The 23,129-nt window shown below is 49.5% G+C and overlaps 1 protein-coding gene across 10 annotated transcripts in view; it reads right to left on the minus strand.

The window, feature by feature from the left end:
• The window catches only part of tbxas1 (thromboxane A synthase 1 (platelet)), a 463,069-nt gene that overhangs the window by 266,225 nt on the left and 173,715 nt on the right, over positions 1-23,129 (minus strand). For all 10 annotated transcript variants that reach the window (XM_072484269.1, XM_072484272.1, XM_072484265.1 and 7 more), the window contains one exon: positions 6,328-6,380. In XM_072484269.1, coding sequence (XP_072340370.1) covers positions 6,328-6,380 — 53 coding nt within the window. The remainder of the gene's footprint in view (positions 1-6,327; positions 6,381-23,129) is intronic.

The raw sequence follows: 23,129 nt of genomic DNA on the forward strand, positions 1-23,129 counted from the left end.
TACTCCTATCAGTGACTTTTTTGCCTTACTATTCCGGATTTCCACCCAAATGGATTCAACCTTATCCTCCATAGCACCAATGTCATCCCTCACTACTGCCCGGATGTCATCCTTAAATAACAGAGCTACACCACCTCCCTTACCCTCCACTCTGTCCTTCCGAATAGTTTGATACCCTTGGATATTTAACTCCCAGTCGTGACCATCCTTTAACCATGTTTCAGTAATGGCCACTAAATCATAGTCACCCACTATGCGCCATCAACTCATTTACCTTATTCCGAATACTACGAGCATTCAGGTAAAGTACCCTTATGTTGGCTTTTATACCTCTGTTTTGAATCTTAACACCTCTAACTGTAACTTCTCCTAAGTTAATTTTCCTTTTAACTTTTCTCCTAATTTTCCTTATCGTTTAACCCATATCATCATGTAATAACCCGCTGCTTCATTTTCCATTTATGTTTTTACTTCCTGTTTTATTCCTCTTAGTAGTACTCCTCAGTCACTGTACTCTGTACTGTGGCCTTTTTTGATTTTTGACTATGGCTTCTCTGCCTTACACTTTCCCCCTTAATGCCTTTTGTTTCTGTCCCTGTTTTACTTCCCTCCGACTTCCTGCATCGGTTCCCACCCCCCTGCCACATTAGTTTAAACCCTTCCCAACAGCACTAGCAAACCCCCCCCCACAAGGACATTGGTTCCAGTCCTTCCCAAGTGCAGACCGTCCAGTTTATACTGATCCCCCAACACCGGTTCCAATGCCCCAGGAATTTGAATCCCTCCCTCTTGCACCATCTCTCGAGCCATGCATTCATCCTATCTACCCTGACATTCCGATTCTGACTAGCTCGTGGTACTGGTAGCAATCCTGAGATTACTACCTTTGAGGTCCTACTTTTTAAGTTTAACTCCTAACTCCCTGAATTCAGCTTGTAGGACCTCACCCATTTTCTTTTTTGCATAAACATTTTATTGAGGTGTTTTTGGTATAGAAACAACAACAAAATAGACAAGATACATGAAACCATAAACATAGTGCAAAAACAGTTTACCTTTCGTACAGGTCCCACCCCTATTACCCCCCTACTCTAACCTAAACTACTCCCCCCCCCCCCCCCCCCCCCCCCACCCCCGGCTGCTGATGATTAACTTTCTGCAAGGAAGTCGACGAACGGTTGCCACCTCCGGGTGAACCCTAACAGTGAACCTCTCAAGGGAAACTTAATTTTCTCCTTACAGAGAAAGCTAGCCATGTCCGATAGCCAGGTCTCCGACTTCGGGGGCTTTGGGTTCCTCCATGCCAATAGTTTCCATCTCCGGGCTGCCGGGGAAGCAAAAGCCAGAACATCTGCCTCTTTCTCCTCCTGGATTCCCGGATCTTCCGACACCCCGAAAATCGCCACCTCTGGACTCAGCGCCACCCTTGTTTTTAAAACCTTGGACATGACGTCCGCAAACCTCTGCCAAAATCCCCGAAGGTTTGGACATGTCCGAAACATATGGACATGGTTCGCTGGTCCTCCCGCGCATTTTGTGCATCTGTCCTCCATCCCAAAGAATCCACTCATCCGGGCCACTGTCATGTGAGCCCGGTGCACAATCTTAAATTGAATCAGGCTGAGCCTGGCACATGTTGCAGACGCGTTGACTCTACTCAACGCGTCTGCCCATAAACCATCCTCTATCTCACCTCCCAGCTCCTCCTCCCACTTACGCTTCAGTTCCTCGGTCTGCGTCTCCTCCGACCCCATAAGCTCCTTATTGTTGTCCGAAACGCTCCCCTCCCCTACCCACCCTCTGGAAATTACCCTGTCCTGAATCCCATTCAGCGGTAGGAGCAGGAAGGTTGCCATCTGTTTACGAAGGAAGTCCGGCACCTGCAAGTATCTGAATTTGTTTCCCCTCGCCAGCCCAAACATTTTTTCCAGCACCCTCATACTCGGAAAGCCCCCTCTATGAACTCATCCCCCATCCTCTCAATCCCCGCTCTCCGCCATACCTGGAACCCCCCTATCCATACTCCCTGGGGCAAACCGGTGGTTCTCACTAATTGGGGCCCAGACCGATGCTCCCACTGCTCCCACATGCCGCATCCACTGGCCCCAAACTCTCAGGGCTGCCACCGCCATGGGGCCGGTGGAGTACCGCGCCAGCGGCAGTGGCGCAGTTACCAACGCCCCCAGACTGGTGCCCTTACAAGAAGCCGCCTCCATACGCACCCACGCTGACCCCTCCCACGCTAACCCCTCCCCCACCACCCACTTCCTGATCATGGCTATGTTAGCTGCCCAGTAATAATTGCTCAAATTTGGCAGCGCCAGCCCGCCCGCTCCCTGGCTCCGCTTAAGCATTACCTTCCTTACCTGCGGGTCTTGGCCACCCAGACGAAGCCCAAGATCACCCTGTTGACCCGCTTAATAAAGGACTGCGGAATAAAAATGGGGAGACATTGGAATACAAATAGGAACCTCGGGAGGACCGTCATTTTCACCGTTTGTACCCTCCCGGCCAGCGACAATGGGAGCGCGACCCATCTCCGGAAATCATCCTTCCTTTGGTCCACTAGCCGGGCCAGATTCAATTTATGCAGCCGGTCCCATTCCCGCACCATTTGGATGCCCAGGTACCTAAAACTACCCCCTACTGACCTAAACAGCAGCTCCCTGTGCTCCAAGCCCCCCCCCCCACCCCCCCACAACCTCCCTGGCTCAGTCCCCTCCAGCCCCTTGAAGCTCTCAGAGCGATTGCCAATGGCTCTGTAGCCAGTTCAAACAACAGTGGGGAGAGGGGGCATCCCTGTCTCGTCCCCCGGTGCAGTCTAAAGTAGTCTGAAGTTGTCCTGTTCGTCCGCACACTTGCCACCGGAGCCTGATACAGTAACCTGACCCAGTCAATAAAGCCCCGCCCAAATCCGAACCGTCCCCGTACCTCCCACAGATAGTCCCATTCTACCCGATCAAAAGCCTTTTCTGCATCCATTGCGATCACTACCTCAACCTCCCTACCTTCCGGGGGCATCATGATCACATTCAACAGCCTTCTTACATTGGCCGCCAACTGCCTACCCTCAACAAACACCGTCTGGTCCTCCCCAATAACGTCCGGAACACAGTCCTCAATCCTGGAGGATAAGATTTTGGCCTGCAACTTGGCATCCACATTCAGCAGGGAGATCGGCCTGTAGGACCCACACAGCTCCGGGTTCTTGTCCCGCTTAAGAATCAGCGAAATCATTGCCTGTGACATCGTCTGGGGCAGCACCCCTCTTTCCCTTGCCTCATTGAACATCCTCAACAACACTGGCCCCAGTATACCCGAGAACTTTTTATAGAACACCACTGGGTACCCGTCCGGATCCGGGGCCTTACCCGCCTGCATGGCCTACAAGCCCTCCACTATCTCGTCCAGCCCAATTGGGGCCCCCAGCCCTTCTACCCACTCTCCGTCCACCGTTGGGAAATTCAGCCCCTCCGAGAAGCGCCTCATCCCCTCCGGCCCCGTAGGGGGTTCCGACCTGTACAGCCTGCTGTAAAAATCTCTAAACGCCTTATTCACCCCTACCGAATCACCAACCAGGTTCCCCTCACCGTCCTTTACTTTCCCTATCTCCCTAGCTGCTCGCTCTTCCTAAGCTGCTGTGCAAGCATTCTGTTGGCCTTCTCCCCATGTTCATAACTCACCCCCCTCGCCTTTCTCAGCTGCTCCACCGTCCTCCCTGTGGTCAGCAAGCTAAACTCCGCCTGTAGTCTCTGCCGTTCCCTCAGGAGCCCTGCCTCTGGGGTCTCCGCATACCTCCTATCGATCTGTAATATCTCCTTTACCAGTCAGTCCGTCTCTGCCCTGTCAACCTTCTCCTTATGAGCCCGGATCGAGATCAGCTCCCACTTACCACCGCCTTCAGTGCTTTCCAAACCACCGCTGCCGAAGTTTCCCCCGTGTCATTGACCTGCAGGTAGCCCTGAATGCATTTCCTCAGCTGCTCGCACACCCCTTCATCCGCCAAAAGTTTCACATCTAACCTCCAGTGCGGGCGCTGAATACTGTCTTTACTAACCTGCAGGTCAACCCAGTGCGGTGTATGGTCTGAGATTGTGATCGCCGAATACCCCGTGTCCGCTACCCCAGCCAGAAAGACCCTGCTCAAAATAAAGAAATCAATCCGGGAGTACACTTTATGCACGTGTGAGTAGGAGAACTCCTTCGCCCTCGGCTGCCCAAACCTCCATGGATCCACCCCCCCCCTCCCACCACCACCACCACCGCCCCCCCCCCCCCCCCCCCACAAACCCCACCCCCATCAGCTCCATTAACCCTTTTAGATCCTTTGCCATTGCTGGCACCCTGCCCGTGTTTGAGCTTGACCGGTCTAAGCCCGGGTCCATAACTGTATTGAAGTCCCCTCCCATGTGCGAGTCCAGGTCTGGTATATACCCCAGCATCCTCTTTATAAACTCCACATCATCCCAATTTGGCACATATACATTCACTAATACCACCTGCACCCCCTCCAGTTTCCCACTGACCGTAATATGCCGACCTCCCATGTGCGAGACTATTCTACCCGCCTCAAACACCACCTGCCTATTGATCAGGATCGCGACCCCTCTAGTCTTTGAATCTAGTCCCAAGTGAAAGACCTGACTGACCCAACCTTTCCTCAGTCTAACCTGGTCCGTTACTCTAAGGTGCGTCTCCTGCAACATCACCACATCCGCCTTCAATCCCCTAAGATGCGCGAACACACGTGCCCTTTTGACCGGCCCATTTAACCCTCGAACATTCCAGGTGATCAGCCTAGTTGGGGGGGCTCATTGCGCCCCCCCCCCCCCACCCACTCCCAGCCCGCCACCAGCCTGCGGTCCGTGCCTCCACCGGTCCATCCCCAGGCAGCCCCCCTCCCGACCTCCTCTCTGTCCCTCAGCCCAAGCCCCTCACTCGCCAGCAGAACATTCACACCCCCTCACCCCCTAGCAACAACACCCTGTAACCCAATCCCTTTCCTAAACCAAACCTCATCCCATTTTCTACCTATATGGTTGGTGCCTATATGCACCACATCAGCTGGCTGTTCACCCCCCCACCCCACCCCCCCACACAGAATGTCTTTCAGCCGCTCTGAGACATCCTTGACCCTTGCACCAGGGAGGCAACAAACCATCCTGGAGTCTTGATTGTGTCCGCAGAACCACCTGTCTATTCCCCTTACGATTGAATCCCATATCACTATAGCTCTGCCATTCTTCTTCCTGCCCACCTGCGCAGCAGAGCCAGCCACGGTGCCATGAACCTGTCTGCTGCTGCCTTCCCCTGGCGAGCCATCTCCCTCAACAGTATCCAAATCGGTATATCTGTTTTGTAGAGAGATGTCTGTAGGGGACACCTGCACTGCTTTCCCACACTTGCTCTGTCTTTTGGTCACCCATTTTCTATCTCCCGCAGTAACTTTCACCTGCGGTGTGACCAACTCAGCGAACGTGCTATCCACGACGTCCCCAGCATCGTGGATGCTCCAAAGTGAGGCCACCCGCAGCTCCAGAGCCGTCAAGCGGTCTAACAGGAGCTGCAGCTGGACACACTTCTTGCACTTGAAGGGGCCAGGGTCAGTGGACGTGTCCCTGAACTCCCACATCGCACATGTGGAGCATGACACGGGTCTGGGATCTCCTGCCATGTCTTAAACCTTGGGTTAACTTATACAACTACAATGTCAAAATACACAAAAAAAAATAGACAAATGAAAAGAAAAACTACTTACCAGTCACCACTACTTGCCTGCAGGTCCCTTCTTGGCCAATCTAATCACAGCTCCTGTGACGTCACTCTTCAGTTTCTCCCCAGTCTAAACCTCAGATTCACCGTTTACCTTCCCACGATGCTGTCTGTCCAACCACTCGTCTCCGCTCCGCTACTTAACAGAATGTACCTTCGATTCTGCCCTGAGAACCGCTCCACCCTCCGGGCACTGCTCCCGCAAATTCACGGCTGCTCCTGGAGTTCCTATGAAGGTAAGTTGCCGAGCGACACTCGCGCTCTTTTACTCTGTGTTCCCGCCGCCCTCCTCGCGCTCTTTTACTCTCCTTTTACAAGGGAATCAAGGGTTATGGGGCAGGCAGGAAAGTGGAGTTGAGACCACGATCAGGTCAGCCATGAACTTACTGAATGGCGAAGCAGACATGAAGGGCCGAATGGCCTACTCCTGTTCCTATTTCTTATATTCTCATTCTAACCACTCTGGTTAAAGAAGTTATTCCTGGTTAGTTTCTCCCTTTTTATCTGGGAGGTCAGTGCAATGATAAAAGTTTCAGGCAGTAATAATCTACTCACCCACAAACTCGGCCATACTTCTGGACCAACTCTTGGTGCCCCTCAAAAAAACCCTAGTTGGAAACAAAGATAATTTAAATATGTAAATTAGCAAAAAAATGAGCCTAATAATCACACCACTAATTTCTTCAATAATTCAGATGGTAAAATGTAATCGAGTCAAACTGAGCAGGGAGTCCAGATTCTAACTTGGGACTACGGTGAGTTAGCTGAGCAGAGCAGTTAGTATAATGGTGATATGAATGGCATCATTGCCGTATGCCAGTGAGCATAGTAATCAGCCTGGGTTCCTACTCCAGATCACAATTTACTGATCTCCTCAAAGATACAGACAGAGTAACCAGTCAATACAGTGCGCATATATGAATATTGGATAAGGAACAGATTTACTTCAGCTCCGATGCTCTCCTTGGCCCAATATTCTTTGGGCAATTGCTGGGCAGAATCTTCCCATAATTTTTCAGAGTGTCAGTTCCAGGAAGAAAGCCGGCTCTCCAGCCGCACTTTCTCTCAAGATTCTCTGATATACAGTGCAGAGAGAATCTGGAGGACGTGGTGCGTGCTATCATTCTGGGGAGGCGGGACCTGATTGAGTGCCATCTTTAAAGGGGATCCCGATCTGCATCTGAAGTAGACTTCCTCTCCCACCCCTACCACGAAGGACACAGAGGAGCCCCCACCCCATCACAAACATCAGAGCCTCCCCCAATGCATAAGGGAACCCCAAAGAGAACTCACCCCCCCCCCCCTCACAATGGGGCTCCCCAGAGGATCTGCCCCGGCACAGCCTCCTGGCATGTCCCTCTCCTTCCCAGGGCCTACACTGACCTTTGCGGCCCCAGGATTCACCTCAACAGTTTTAAGTTTTGCAGAACTGAAGCTGTCGTGATGGGAATTCCTGTTCTGGGGGAACATAGAGCTGGGAATCCCTTTAAATACATGCAACCTTATACAAATGAGGTTCCCCTCAATAGTTGATGATTCAGGAGAGAGGTAGAGAAAGATTTTTCCAAAGAACACAAACAGCAGTACTACAGAATCGCCAACTTAGGCGGCTTGTCACAAGCATTCTTTTTGCATGTATTTTACTTGGTGAAAAGTAAATTAAACCACAGCAGTGGTTTAATTAATCCCCGCTGATTAATTTACATTCTATTTTAATATATCTTCATGCAACTAGTTCCTACCTATATTATATTGGGAGAAATGGAAGAACTTTAAAGTCAGGTTGTGCTTTCACAACCTCAGATGTCACCAAGTGTTTTGCAGCCAGTGAATTGAAGTGTAATCACTGTGCTATCCTGCCAATAAAATCCAACAATCAAAAATGAGTGAGAAGTTAACTTGCTTTATGGGTGTTGAATCCGCGATAAGCAGAACGTACAGACGATGGTGGAAATTAAAGAACAAAGTATATTCCAATACAGTCACAATATTCCCCCACTCCCCTCAGGGTTTCCTTTCCTGACTTGCAGCTAGGCCGGGGGTTTTATACAGCTGGTGCTCTCGTTGTAAAGGGGAAACTCTGCCCCCTTAAAGGGGGAGTCCTACCTGCCTTAAAAGGGGACGTTCAGATTTCGGGGAGGTCATGGGAAATCGTATGGTCCTGATCTGGGACCTCCATTGGGGTTATAACAGTGTAGTATTGGATGAAGAATAATTGGTGGAAAGGACACTAAGAGGATGCCACTGTTCTTTCAATAGCATCATGAAACATCCTGAAGGGGTAGATGGGTATCATCTAAAAGACAGGACCTCCAACAACGAAAGATCAGTGAAGGTCATGTGCTCAAGTTTATGGTGGGGCTTGAGCCCATAAACTCCCGATTCAAAGAACAAGCTCTACTTGGGAGAATTAATGTGCTCAGGGTTAATACTTTTATTTACATAAGAACAAGGAGCATGATTAGGCTAATTCAGCCCCTCGAGCCTGCTCTGCCATTTAATACCATCATGGCTGATGTCATATTGGCCTCATCTCCACTTTCCGCCCGCTCTCCATAACCCTTCAACTCATTACTAATTTAAAATTTGTCTTTCGCCTCCTTAAACTTAAATTTACTCAATGTTCCGCCATCCATCTTACTCTGGGTAATGAATTCCACAGATTACGACCCTTTGAGAGAAGTAATTTCGCCTCATCTCTGTTTCAAATCTGCTACCCCTTATCCTAAAACCATGACCTCCCGTTCTAGATCGCCCCACAAGAGGAAGCACCCGCTCTACGTCAATAACTTTTATCATCTTATACACCTCAAACAGGTCTCCTCTCATTCTTCTAAAGTCAAGGGAGTACAGGCCTAAACTGCTGAATCTCTGTTCATAAGACATGCCCCTCATCTCTGGAATCAATGCCTCTGAACTACCTCCAATGCAACTACATCCCTCCTGAAATAAGATGACCAAATCTGTACACAGTACACCGGGTGCGGTCTCACCAATGTTGGTACAGTTGCTGCAGCACGTCCCTACTTTTATACTCCATTCCTTTAGCTACAAATGCCAAAATTCCATTTGCCTTCCTTGTTACCTACTGTACCCGCCTACCAGTTTTCTGCTATTCATGCATGAGGACACCGATCCCTCTGCACCGAAGCACTCCAATGTTTCTCTCCATTTAGATAATGCCTTTCCATTTTTCTGATCAAAATGGACAACCTCACACTTATCAGCGTTAAACTCTTATCTGCCAAATTTTGGCCCACTCAACTAACCTATCTAAATATCTATTTGTAAATTTCTTATTTCCTCATTGTAACTTACTATCATCCCACCTATTTTAGTGTCATCTACAAATTTGGCTTTATTGCCTTTGATCTCTGCATCTAAGCCATTAATATATATTGTAAATAGTTCGAGCCCGAGGAACAAACCGTGGCACTCCAATAGTTACATCTTGCCAACCAGAAAAAGACTAATTCATCTGGACTCTTTGTCTTCTATCCAAGCTCACAAATGACCCATAACTCCATGTGATCTTAACTTGTGCATTAACCTTTTGTGCAGCACCTTATCAAGTGCTTTCTGGAGGTTCAGATATACATCTAAGGATCCCTATTATCCACTTGGGTTGTTACATCTTCAAAGAACACTAGCAAATTAGTCAATCATGATTTGCCCTTCATAAAACCATGCTGACTCTGATAAATTGCATTTTGACTTGACCAAATGTCATGTTGTTATTTCCTTAATAATGGATTCTACCAATTTTCCAATGACAGATGTTAAACTAAATGGTCTATAGTTTCCTACTTTCTGCCTCCCTCCCTTTTGGAATAAGGATTTGAATTAGCATTTTTCCAAATCCACTGGAACCTTTCCCTCATCCAGGGAAATTTGGAATATTATAACCAACTGATCCACAATCTCTGTTACCACTCCCTTTAAGACCGTAGGATGCCATCAGGCCCTGGGGACTTGTTTGCCTTCAATCCCAATAGTTTGTTCAGTACTTTTTTCCTGTGGGTGATGATTGTTCTGAGTTCCTCACTTTCTATTACCTGTTACTATAGGGATGGTACTAGTGTCCTTAATCGTGAAAACTGAAGAAAAATATTGATTGAGCATTTCCGACATTGTCTGTTCCCCACTATTAGCTTCCAGTCTGATCCTCCAAGGGACCAACATTCAATTTTGCTACTCTCTTTCCTTTTAAATACTTACAGAAGCTTTTGCTATCCTTTTTCTTCCACTGGTTTTCTTTCATAATTTACCTTTGCTCTTTTTATAACTAGTTTAGTAACCTTTTGCTGATCTTTAAAAGCACCTAATCTTCCAGCCTGCCACTGGCCTTTGCAATATGGTATGCCTTAGGTTTTGTCTTTATGTTTAACATCCTTGCTTAGCTATGGATGTTTTACCCCTCTTACAATCTCTCTTCCTAGCTGGAATATATTTTAGCTGGAAGGAATTAAATATCTCTTTAAACAACTGCTACTGTTCATCAACTGTCCTATCTTTTAGTCTTCATGCCCGATCCACAAAGGCCAAATCTGTCCTCATGCCTATGTAGCCTTTGTTTAACTCCAAAATGCAAGTGTGTGACTCTAGTTTATCACCCTCAAGCTGAATTTGAAATTCAATCATGCTATGATCACTCTTCCATGAGGCTTCTTAATTGAGAAGTCATTAATTAATCCTTCCTCATTACACACCAAATCCTGGGGCTGGTTTAGCACAGTAGGCTAAAGTCCCCACTCTCGTTCATGTAGCGAGCAAAACCTCGAACCCGTTGGGACAAGGACAAGGGCTGAGCCTCCTGCAACCCTACCTCCTGGATCCCTCTGCCTACCTCACATAGTATCACCCTCCTGTCCCTGACCGCTGGCCGAATTCAAGACAGTTAATGGAAGAGGTGTGGCTGCCTCTTGAAATACAGAGGGACATAGATAAGCTGCAGAGCTGGGCTGAGAGGTGGCAAATGGGGTTTAATGCAGAAAAATGTGAGGTGATTCATTTTGGAAGGAGTAACAGGAATACAGAGTACTGGGCTAATGGTAAGATTCTTGGTAGTGTGGATGAGCAGAGAGACCTCGGTGTCCATGTACATAAATCCCTGAAAGTTGCCACCCAGGTTGATAGGGTTGTTAAGAAGGCATACGGTGTGTTAGCTTTTATTGGTAGAGGGATTGAGTTTAGGAGCCATGAGGTCATGTTGCAGCTGTACAAAACTCTGGTGGGGCCGCATTTGGAGTATTGCGTGCAGTTCTGGTCGCCGCATTATAGGAAGGATGTGGAAGCATTGGAAAGGGTGCAGAGGAGATTTACCAGGATGTTGCCTGGTATGGAGGGAAGATCTAATGAGGGAAGGCTGAGGGACTTAAGGCTGTTTTTGTTAGAGAGAAGAAGGTTAAGAGGTGACTTAATTGAGGCATACAAGATGATTAGAGGATTAGATAGGGTGGACCCTTTTTCCTCGGATGGTGATGGCTAGCACGAGGGGACATAGCTTTAAATTGAGGGGGGATAGATATAGGACAGTTGTCAGAGGTAGGTTCTTTACTCAGAGAGTAGTAAGGGCGTGGAATGCCCTGCCTGCAACAGTAGTGGACTTGTCAACATTAAGGGCATTTAAATGGTCATTGGATAAACATATGGATGATAAGGGAATAGTGTAGATGGGCTTTAGATTGGTTTCACAGGTCGGCGCAACATCGAGGGCCGAAGGGCCTGTACTGCACTGTAATGTTCTGTGTTCTATGTTCTAATGTCCAGGTAACTCTCCCCATCCCTGATGTGTCACAGAGTCCGAAGCTCAGGCTCCAGCTCGTCAACCCTGAGCCGAAGTTCCTCGAGAAACATTTAAATGGCTATTGTACCTGCCTCTAAGATACTGAATCCCCAACACATTTTATTTGGAGTAGTAAGTGGGTCGATGTTCTGACTTGCAATCTCATGGTCAAATTTGTATTATTGAAGGCTGTTCAGGTTTCATCAATTACTGGTGAATGCCGCGACTCCTCATGAATGTCCATGGATGGCAATGACATTGGCTTGTTTCAATCCTCTTCCTGAAGCCTCTCAACCTCAACAGGTGCCAACTCCTTTGCAATCTCACCAACGCATATGATGGGAAGTTCTGTGATTTTTGGAATGCAGCGCCATTGCTTCCAGTTATGAGTCATTGCAGTAGGAAACATGCTGCAAAAGTCATGCATAATTGGCATCTATTCCAATATCTCCGGGAACACTCGACAATAACTCCTAGACACTGGTGATCATGGAGCCATTTTCTTCTGAGGTATCTTTTTGCTTTTCTATTTTTGCTTCTATGAGGTTACAGATTACTTATCTTTTGTGAGCCAATGGGGAAACAAAACAATGCACAATGTCATTGGTACCTGGGAAGGGGAAATGTATTAGCACATAACAACAGCAAGTTCAATCACAAAGAGGAGGGGCAGTTAAAAAACCTACCATAGATATATTAAATTCAGTCTACAGAACCTAAGGAATTCAGTGTTAAGACTTGGAGGTTTAAAAGAATTTTATTTGTATAGCATTTTTCAAGTCCACAGGACATCCTATTGTACCCCACAGCAAATTAATTACTTTTGACGCGCAATCAGTATTGGAAACATGGCAGTCGATTTACACAGCAAGTTCCCACAAACAGCAAAGAGGTAATAACAGATTACCAGTTTTTGTGGTGTTGGGTGAGGGTAAATACTAGCCAGGATGCCGGGGGTAACTCCCCTGCACTCTATCAAAGTAGTACCATGAGAATTCTAAAGATGTCTCAATTTAACATCTTATCCGAAAGTCAGCCCCTCCAACAGTGTAGCACACCCTCGGACTGTGCTAGAGCTTGAGCCTAGATTTTGAGTCTCTTCAATGAGATTTATACTCAAGGCCTTCTAACTCAGGGGTAAGTGCTAAACAGTGATGGCAGAAAGCAAGGACAAAATTGCGAAGTGTACAACCACAGTGGCTAAAACAAAGGGCACTGTGATAAAGCCAGGGGAGTCCAACGAGCTTCTTAAAAGTCCTTTATTTCAGCAACAGCATCATACATGCACAGGGCCCGGTTTCCTTTCACTGGGTCCTCATTCCTTTTTAGCTGGCTCTACAGCTGCCTGCCTTTTATGCTAGTGCTGGGTTAACTCAGTCCAATTGAACACGGGGAACAATCATCCCCAGGTGGATGAGTCCTGTGCAGGTTATTACACCCCTCCCCCCCCAAAGCCCGAAACCCCTCACAAGGACGGCCATTTAGGAGGAATAGATAGGAGAGGACCAAACGGGTGCAAACCCCACAGTGACCAGACAACAAACCCTCCAAAAAATTGGTTCGGATAAGGCTCCATCGAACGGGGAAGCAGGACAGGCAGGCGTGTACTCCACCAAGCATTACGTCCGGCCCAACACCCTCACCAGTCACACAGGGGGCGAAGCTGCCAACAGCCGAACCCGGGGGCAGCGCGCGCCACAGCATCAGACCCATCAACCCAAGGCCCAATCGGCGTGGCATGCCTTCCAGCCACAGAGGGGGGGGGGACATTAGACAACGCCCACCTCAACGTCCCGCAACTCCAAACGCCCCTTAATTTTTCATATTGGGCACTCTAAATTCTACCCAAAAAAATAAAACACCTACCAAAATGCCCAGGGAGCTGTCGCCCCGACATTCTTACAGTACACAGGCAAATAAACCCACAGCGCAAATAAAAAAAACAGCACGGTTCCGTGCAAGCTTCCACAGGACCAGAAGCCACATATAGAATGTCCAGTCAACTCCACACCAGAGTCACCAGGCACAAAACCTGCAGTCGTACAATGACTGTCAGGTCGCAGGCAAAACATCACTGTTGCTAATCCCACAGTCCAAGCTGCCGCAGAGCAGTCTTCCAAACACAACGCTGCACTCACGACCAGAATGGCGTTCCAAAACAGCGGTGGCAACTCGAGAATGGACTCCCCGGTGAACCACTCTGCCAGCATCAGGAAACAACAGCAGACAGAGATGGACAAAACGCTACGCGACCAACACCAGAATTACACCGCATCTGGTACTGCCGGACACATCAGACTCCAGATCACTCCCAGCGGACACACTTCACAAGCTGGCAGCAAAAAAAACTCAACCCGGCTCTCGCCTTCCATGACATTAGAGGCTCTAAAAAAAACCTCAAAAACAAACTCGGTACCGTCGTCCACTCTTTTTAAAAAAAAAAATCCCGGGAGGTAGCTAAGCCGAACAAGCAGCACGCCGACAGCTCCAATTCATCATCGTCGCCAATGTGATAAAGCCAGGGGAGTCCAACGAGCTTCTTAAAAGTCCTTTATTTCAGCAACAGCATCATACATGCACAGGGCCCGGTTCCCTTTCACCGGGTTCTCATTCCTTTTTAGCTGGCTCTACAGCTGCCTGCCTTTTATGCTAGTGCTGGGTTAACTCAGTCCAATTGAACAGGGGAACAATCATCCCCAGGTGAATGAGTCCTGTGCAGGTTATTACAGGCACTCTGAAATGAGAAGGAATCAGACGTCAGAGCAGTGGAGGGCATTTGCAGCTGTCATATTGCTGAAGGAGGGGGTTATGCCAGGGGGTGGCAAGGCTCTGGAGAGTTCTGAAATCAACCATGAGATCCTTAAAGTCAGTTCATTGACACGTGAGGAGGAATGTGCTTTGGTAAGGTGGGGGTAAAGGGAGCACAGAATTTTGTGCGGGGGAGGACATTGAAGTCTGAATATGGTGGAACTCGTGGAGACAGGAAAGGTTTTGAGGCTGCAAAGTCAATTTCAGAGAGGATAATAACACAGATAATCATTTCAGCAGCAGTGACGGCGAGATAAAGGTGCAAAGTGTGATCCGCATGCACAATATGAATGTCAGGTTTAGACCAGTATGGATTAATTGGTTTTGTTCCCATATGATTTCCGTGCCGACTCAACTGTATGCAAAATTTCTAATTTCCTTTATGAAGCAGCAATACAAAGAACAACCAGGATACAGTAACTCCGTAAAAAATAAAAAAATGGATCCAGTCTGCACAAAAAGAGAAGTTGGACTATTTATAGTGAAAACCTGAAAAGGCAAGCTGCAAGGAGCATGTCTGCTCAGCGCGTGACACTGATGGGTCGTTGCTGGACCTAAAGTAACTGTGTGAACTCTATTAAATATTCCATCATACAGGCAGTTCTGCACACTTCAGAATGACAGGATAGTGCATAAAGTCTACATTTTGAGCAGACACGCAAACCCCTTCCGAGCCTGATCAATTAAAAAATATATTTGCGCAGTTTCACTGCAATTTTAGTCTTCCAGTTTCTTTTTTTTACTGACTCCTTGGGCTGAACTTTACAAGGAGCCCTGGGAACCCAGTGTCAGGGTGAAAAAAGACAGATCCGAAGCCTGCAGCTGTCGGCAGCAGCACCCCCCTTTCACATTTACCACAGGCTAATGAACAGGCTATATGCCTCCTGTCCAATTCAGGACAGCAGGTGGTGGGCTCCTCATGCTGCTGGCCCAATCACAGGGCCAGCAGCGGCAGATAGAGGTGGTCACTGCTGAGGAATGCAGGAGCCCCGGAACCTTGGAGAGGTTAGTTACATATTCACAAGCCAAGAATTTGAGGATTAATCCCTCCAGGGAGGTTGTGGGGGTCTCAGGTGCTGCCTTCCTTGCCCACAATCCCTTCTTTGGCCCATGGAGCCTTTCCTTGCCACCCTGGCTAGATGGCAAGGAAGCCGCCTCCATTTTGCTGGCAGACTCCCAATGCAGCAGGAGGTCACCCCGCCATTGGGGAACAAACAGCATCCTAAAGTGGGTCCTTCAATTATGTAAACCGGCAGCCTGACCCCATGGAGCAAGACGTCGGTCCACTTCCAGTTCTGCCATCATTCAAATAAGCTAATGGGCGGGAATGCTGATCCGACCTGGCTCCAGAGAATTTATTGGCTGCCACTGCTCCCAGACCGCATGCCAGCAGCCAGTAAAATATGAATATTACGGTAAAAACAGATTTGTCAAAGCTTTTGAAATGTGTACGTGTTTGAAACACATCCACAACACAAACTCACTTAAGCAGAAGTGCTTTGGTAATGCACTCATCAGCACAACTTAACACGCAACAAATCCCTCTGACCACATACTCTCAGTAAGAAGTCTTACAACAAACAGTCCAACGCCAGCATCGCCACATCATAGATCATAGATCATAGAATTTACAGTGCAGAAGGAGGCCATTCGGCCCATCGAGACTGCACCGGCTCTTGGAAAGAGCACCCTACCCAAGGTCCACACCTCCACCCTATCCTCATAACCCAGTAACCCCACCCAACACGAAGGGCAATTTGGGGGTTTTGGACGCTATGGGCAATTTAGCATGGCCAATCCACCTAACCCGCACATCTTTGGACTGTGGGAGGAAACCGGAGCACCTGGAGGAAACCCACGCAGACACGGGGAGAATGTGCAGACTCCACACAGATAGTGACCCAAGCCGGGAATCAAACCTGGGACCCTGGAGCTGTGAAGCAACTGTGCTAACCACTATGCTACTGTGTTGCCCAGAAGTTCCTGCCAGAAATTTCATACGAGAGCATCAAAAGTAACAAGTCAGAATATGTGGCTTGGGTCACTGTCTGTGCGGAGTCTGCACATCCTCCCCGTGTGTGCGTGGGTTTCCTCCGGGTGCTCCGGTTTCCTCCCACAGTCCAAAGATGTAAAGGTTAGGTGGATTGGCCATGATAAATTGCCCTTAGTGTTGGGTGGGGTTACTGGGTTAAGGGGATAGGGTGGAGGTGTTGACCTTGGGTAGGGTGCTCTTTCCAAGAGCCGGTGCAGACTCGATGGGCCAAATGGCTTCCTTCTGCACTGTAAATTCTATGAAATTCTATGATGTGAAGTGTTTTGGTTAGTTATATTGCAATATTATTTGTGAGGAGTTAAGAACTAATTTGTTATGTGAATGTACATCCAGGATGCCACATTCACTGCTGCATGGCAGTCATGCGCCAAGCAACAACATATCAGTCCACCAGCCACATGGAGAACTGCACATGAAGCTCCAGATGTTTGAGTCCAGAAGTGTGATTATTGAAAACTTATGGGAATCAGGAGATGTAACAGTTATAATCTTTGAAAAAAATCATTGTATTTGTAGCAGAAACAGGTTGTACCTGGATCAAAGGCCCCCCAGGTGCTTGTCCTCTGGGCAGGACACCACTCTGGTGTTCCTGGTGTCACCTGGGAACACTTGGCAATGCCAACTTGATGTCAACCTGTCACTGCCAAGATGCCCAGATGGCACTGCCACGATGCTCAAGTGGCACTGCCAACTGGCAGGGGCACAACCAGCGTGCCAGGATGGCACTGCCATGGTGTCAAGCTGGAATTTTTGGTGGGGATCGGCCCTGGGTGCCCTGCATGGGTGCGGGGGGAGGGAGGTGGGGGGGGGGGGGTGTTCAGGGGTTGTGAGATCAGGACAGCATTTAAAAATGGCGACCCAATCTCTCCCTACACTGAGAAGTTCCAGCAAGTGAATCTCATCAATGCAGAAAACAGGACTAAGTGCTGCCTCGGCCACGCGCTCTCCGCTGAGGCCCCGATCTACCTGAATGGCCGTTCGATAGCGTGGTGTTTCTCGGTGCTCCAAGCGCCAGGAAACTCCCAGCCAATTACACGTTTTGGGGCTCTGTTCCATTCAGGTGGATCATGCCCATAAACCTTTAACAATAATCGCTTATTGTCACAAGTAGGCTTCAATGAAGTTACTGTGAAAAGCCCCTAGTCGCCACATTCCGGCGCCTGTTCGGGGAGGCCGGTACGGGAATTGAACCCGTGCTGCTGGCCTTGTTCTGCATTACAAGCCAGCTGTTTAGCCCACTGTGCTAAACCAGCCCCCTTTCCGTTAAATCGCACCCTATAAGTACACGGTGTCAGTCAATGCACTAAGTGGACCAGTGTGGTGTTCTATAGATGTTGCATTTCATTCGTAAATAAGGTCTCCTTTGTAAATAAACCTTTTTATTATCTTGATTATCATGGCAACTATGATTTTATTAACTTTGTGTGCTGAACAATGAGTAAAAATGTGCAAACAAAACATTAGTTTCTCAGCAGTGACAATGGAATCTCCAGTAATAATCCATTTCTGTGCAGGTAAGATTGTATTTGCTGGGTCCATGCTGGTCTTTCCTGTGCCAGTGCATGCCTGAAGCATTCACAACCATACGGCTAGCCCCTCAGGCCTCAAAGTTAATCACCTAAATCTCTGCTAGATCAGATTGTCACTCGCAATAACGGCTCCCTGAAAAAACTTTGTTGTGACACGAGCTGATTACCAAAAAGCCTGGTTCAGTGACCCAATGCCCCGTTTCTGCCGAGACGATGGCCAGTCTCTCAGGTGGAATGCAGCTCACCACTGCCTCTTCTCCTCTGACCTGATGAGCTCCTGCAACTTCTCAGCCCACGCAGTGGACCCTTTCAGCCAATTGCGCGCATTCCCCTGAGCTTCAACAAACTTTTCCTGCCTTCAGACCCATCTCAGATCCCATGCACACCTTCTCTCTGGGCTGAGGGTTCCTGGGCATCTTCTGTAAATGTTATTGCATCTGACGTTAGGCGTTTTATTGAAGTCTGAGCAACTTTAATATGTCTTATAATAAATATGAGTCTGTTCAGAGGCCCATGGCCTTTCAAATGCTGCTAAAAATAGCTCGAAAAGAAGGTGGAACATTTTTGACCAGATTGTTTGGTAGCCATTTGGTTCCTCTGCCCTGCCTCCGTATCAACCTGCTTCCAGATGAGAATATTCGACCTTCGGTCTCTGTGCTGGTTATGCTTTTGTAAAAGAACATTTTAGTTAAAATGAAGCGCCGTATAAAAAAATCTACCAATCGAGTGTGCTAAAAACAAAGTCCCAGCTGCTTCTTTGTTTTGAAGGGAAAAACATGAAAGACTCCCGGTTTTTCAGAGGATGCTCAGCTCAGAAGCAGATGCGTGTGTTTCGCATTCTTAATTGTTTAGAAGCAACAAAACACTTCATCCTCGGTTAAACACCTTATCCGATGGACGTCAGGAATAACAGTACAGCACTCTCTCAGTACAGCATTGGAGATGTTGTGCTCGAGTCTCCGGAGGACATGAACCCACAACTTTCTGACTCTGAAGATAACACCCGCTGAGGCATAAGAATAATGAAATTCCAAATAGATTAACATGGTGGGGGTGGGTTAAATAAATAAAATGAGGGAGTGTTACACTGTTGGAGGTGCTGTCTTTCAGATAATAAATTAAACTGGGCCCAATCTGTCCCATCAGGTGGATGTAAACAATCCCAAGACCCGATTCAAAGAATAGCATGGGAGTTATCCCTGGCATCCTGGCCAGTATTTATTGCTCAACCAATGTCACTGAACAGATTATCTGGTCATTATTCCCCCTGCTTTTGTGGGTCTTGCTGTGCTAAAATTGGCTACCATGTTTTCCTATCGCACAATAGTGATGGCACTTCAAAGTACTCCGGAGGTTGTGGAAGATGCTACATCAATGCAAATCTCTTTACTACATCAATGCAAATCTTTCTTTTCATAGTCAGACTTGTGTCATTAGGAGTTGCCAACTCATAGACAGTGCAGAGGAAGGAGGATATTCGGCCCATTGAGTCTGTAGTGACCCTCCGAAAGAGTACCCTACCTCGGCCCACTTCGCCACCCTATCCCCTTAACGCCTCCTAACCCGCACATCTTCGGACTCCTCTATAACAAGAACGGAATGTAAGCAGTGCTGGCTATCAAACAATAATCAATAGTTCAAGCTGAAAAGCTGTATAGTGCTAAACTGGATCTAGTAATTCGATTCTACCCCTGAGACCAATCTTCTTTGAGCATGAGGAAATGTTCTGTTTTACTTTAACTCGGATAGGGAAAGGCAGTGATCAATTGCTTGATTTTTAAAACATTAATTATTAAACCAGAACTCTAAAAGGCATTTTTAAAGGATTAATTCGGGGAACAATGAGAAATTATCTTGCAGAGTTCCTCAATTGAGGGACTATTGGGAAATTTTTCAACTCTTCCAATTACTGCCACACTCCAGTTTTATGGAAGATTTGAAGCAAAGATTCTCATTCTTGAAGTATTGCCTCTCTCTTCTTTTAACTGTAGTCTATACAAGAAAGATTGTTGGCTGATGCTGGTGCACTGACTGCATAATTTTCTTCTTCCCCCCCTCCTCTGAAGATGCTCTGTACTCTGAATCTTTCCCCTTCTGATGGTCCAAATCTTACTGCTGTGCAATACTGTGCAGAGCACATCACTCTGCAACGATTCTGGAGACCCCGGTTGCTATGTACCAAAGAACACCTCTAGATCTGACAAGGATTCTGAAACACGCCTTCAGCATGCTGACTGGCACATCTGGTTGTCATGCAGATTTCACTGCATCCCTCCTGGGCATCCCTGGTTGCATTCCTCACTGGTGGCATCAGCTGGGTACCCCTCGTCTCCCAGCAGAGAGCTATCAAGTCAAGTCTGCTTCAAGACACAAGGATGCCAAGGACCACAGGATGAAAAGATGATGGAAGCTGCCAGGGAATCTTACGCACACTTTTAAGTAGATCTCTGTTGCAGCTGCACAGCGACTGTACAATGTTGGGAGGGAAACCCTTGCGGATGACAGAAATTTTTGGGTGACCTGAGGGGGCCTATTCCAACTTCCTTCCTCACAGCAACATAAAAACATGGTAGCCAATTTTAGCACAGCAAGACCCACAAAAGTTTCACTCTTACCTAAAGAGTAAAGCTCTTTCCCTATTGCCCTTTAGGCAAACATTACCACAGATAGGTACCCACTCATCCTCTTCCTTAGCTAGGAAGGAAGGGGGAATAGGCATAGAGTTTTTTTGAATGGATCTGTAATGTAGAAATGGGATATCAAGTCATTGCTTGATGTCCCACAACAACAGTGAACATACATAGAGAGGGTACTCTAATATTCATTCTGTACATCCCAAATGAGCGGGAAACCTTGCAGATCCTGGGTATAGCTCACAGAATGGATTAAATATGGTGAAATCAAATATATTTTTAATTCTTTCACAGGATAAGGGTGTCACTGGCTAGTGCAGTCTTTATTGCATATCCCTAATTGCCCTCGAGAAGGAGATGATGAGTCGTCTTCTTACACCCATAGTGCTGTTAGGAACTGTAGTAGGGAAAATGGAGAATCTGGGGCGAACTTCTCCGGAAACGGCGCGATGTCCGCCGACTGGCGCCCAAAACGGCGCCAATCAGACGGGCATCGCGCCGCCCCAAAGGTGCGGAATGCTCCGCATCTTTGGGGGCCGAGCCCCAACATTGAGGGGCTAGGCCGACGCCGGAGGAATTTCCGCCCCACCAGCTGGCGGAAACGGCCTTTGTTGCCCCGCCAGCTGGCGCGGAAATGACATCTCCGGGCGGCGCATGCGCGGGAGCGTTAGCGGCCGCTGACAGTTTCCCACGCATGCGCAGTGGAGGGAGTCTCTTCCACATCCGCCATGGTGGAGACCGTGGCGGAGGCGGAAGGGAAAGAGTGCCCCCACGGCACAGGCCCGCCCGCGGATTGGTGGGCCCCGATCGCGGGCTAGGCCACCATGGGGGCACCCCCCGGGGCCAGATCGGCCCACGCCCCCCCAGGACCCCGGAGCCCGCCCGCGCCGCCTTGTCCCGCCGGTAAGGTAGGTGGTTTAATTTACGCTGGCGGGACAGGCAATTTATCGATGGGACTTCGGCCCATCCGGGCCGGAGAATCGAGCGGGGGGGCCCGCCAACCGGCGCGATTCCCGCCCCCGCCGAATATCCGGTGCCGGAGACTTCGGCAACCGGCGGGGGCGGGATTCACGCCAGCCCCCGGCGATTCTCCGACCTGGCGGGGGGTCGGAGAATGTCGCCCCTGAGGTACACATGGGACAGCAGGGAAGGGAATGCCTTGAAAGGGTTGACCTGAAAATCTCTAAAACCCAAAATGCGGACAAACATAAATTTGCATACTGCACGCAGGCATATCTCAGGTAACACATTTCCAAGCCTCAGCAATAGGGACAAATCGGAAATGTTCAGCCTGGCTCCAGCATGTCTGAAAAGGGCATTCTGCACCCACCCGTATACAGGTATCAGGGAAATAGGGCACCTCATTTCTGACTTATAGGGCGTCATTCTCCGACCCCCCGCCGGGTCGGAGAATGGCCATTGGCCGCCGTGAATCACGCCCCCGCCCCCGCCGAAGTCTCCGAAGGGAGAAAAGTCGGCAGGGCGTTAATGGCGCCGCTGCCGCGGAGAATGTCACGGGTCTGCGCAAGGCAGCCGATTTTCGGCCTGCCGATATTCTCCCTTCCGGATGGGCCGAAGTCCCGTCGACGTGATGACCGTTCACGTCGACGTGAATCAAACCTCCTTTTCATCGGCGTGACCCGGTGCTCCAGGCTCACGCCGACCAGCGAGGAGGTGAGTGACGGCCTGGGGGGTTGGCTCTGGGCAGGAAATGGCGTGGCCGCAGTCTGATTGCGTGAGGAGAGGTGTGTCTCGGCTTGTGTGTGTGTGCGGCGGGGGGGGGTTAGAGTAGGCTGGGCTCCGGGGGAGTGCTGGGAGGGGGTCCGTGCCGGGGTGGAGGTTGGGGGTTGTGGAGGGGGTCCGTGCCGGGGTGGAGGTTGGGGGGGGGGTCCGTGCTGGGGTGGAGGTTGGGGAGGGGGTCCGTGCCAGGGTGGAGGTAGGGGGGGTCCGTGCTGGGGTGGAGGTTGGGGGTTGGGGAGGGGGTCCGTGCCGGGGTGGAGGTTGGGGAGGGGGTCCGTGCCGGGGTGGAGGTTGGGGGTTGGGGAGGGGGTCCGTGCCGGGGTGGAGGTTGGGGAGGGGGTCCGTGCCGGAGTGGAGGTTGGGGGGGTCCGTGCTGGGGTGGAGGTTGGGGAGGGGGTCCGTGCCGGGCTGGAGGTTGGGGGGGGGGGTCCGTGCTGGGGTGGAGGTTGGGGAGGGGGTCCGTGCCGGGGTGGAGGTTGGGGAGGGGGTCCGTGCCGGGGTGGAGGTTGGGTTGGGGTCCGTGCCGGGGTGGAGGTTGGGGGGGGGGGGGGTCCGTGCTGGGGTGGAGGTTGGGGAGGGGGGCCGTGCCGGGGTGGAGGTTGGGGGGGGGGTCCGTGCTGGGGTGGAGGTTGGGGAGGGGGTCCGTGCCGGGGTGGAGGTTGGGGGGCGGTCCGTGCTGGGGTGGAGGTTGGGGTTTGGGAGGGGGTCCGTGCCGGGGTGGAGGTTGGGGGGGGGGTCCGTGCTGGGGTGGAGGTTGGGGGTTGGGGAGGGGGTCCGTGCCGGGGTGGGTGATGGGAGGGTAAATGAGT

The sequence above is a fragment of the Scyliorhinus torazame genome, chromosome 19 (assembly GCF_047496885.1).
Source record: "Scyliorhinus torazame isolate Kashiwa2021f chromosome 19, sScyTor2.1, whole genome shotgun sequence".
Taxonomy (NCBI): Eukaryota; Metazoa; Chordata; class Chondrichthyes; order Carcharhiniformes; family Scyliorhinidae; genus Scyliorhinus; species Scyliorhinus torazame.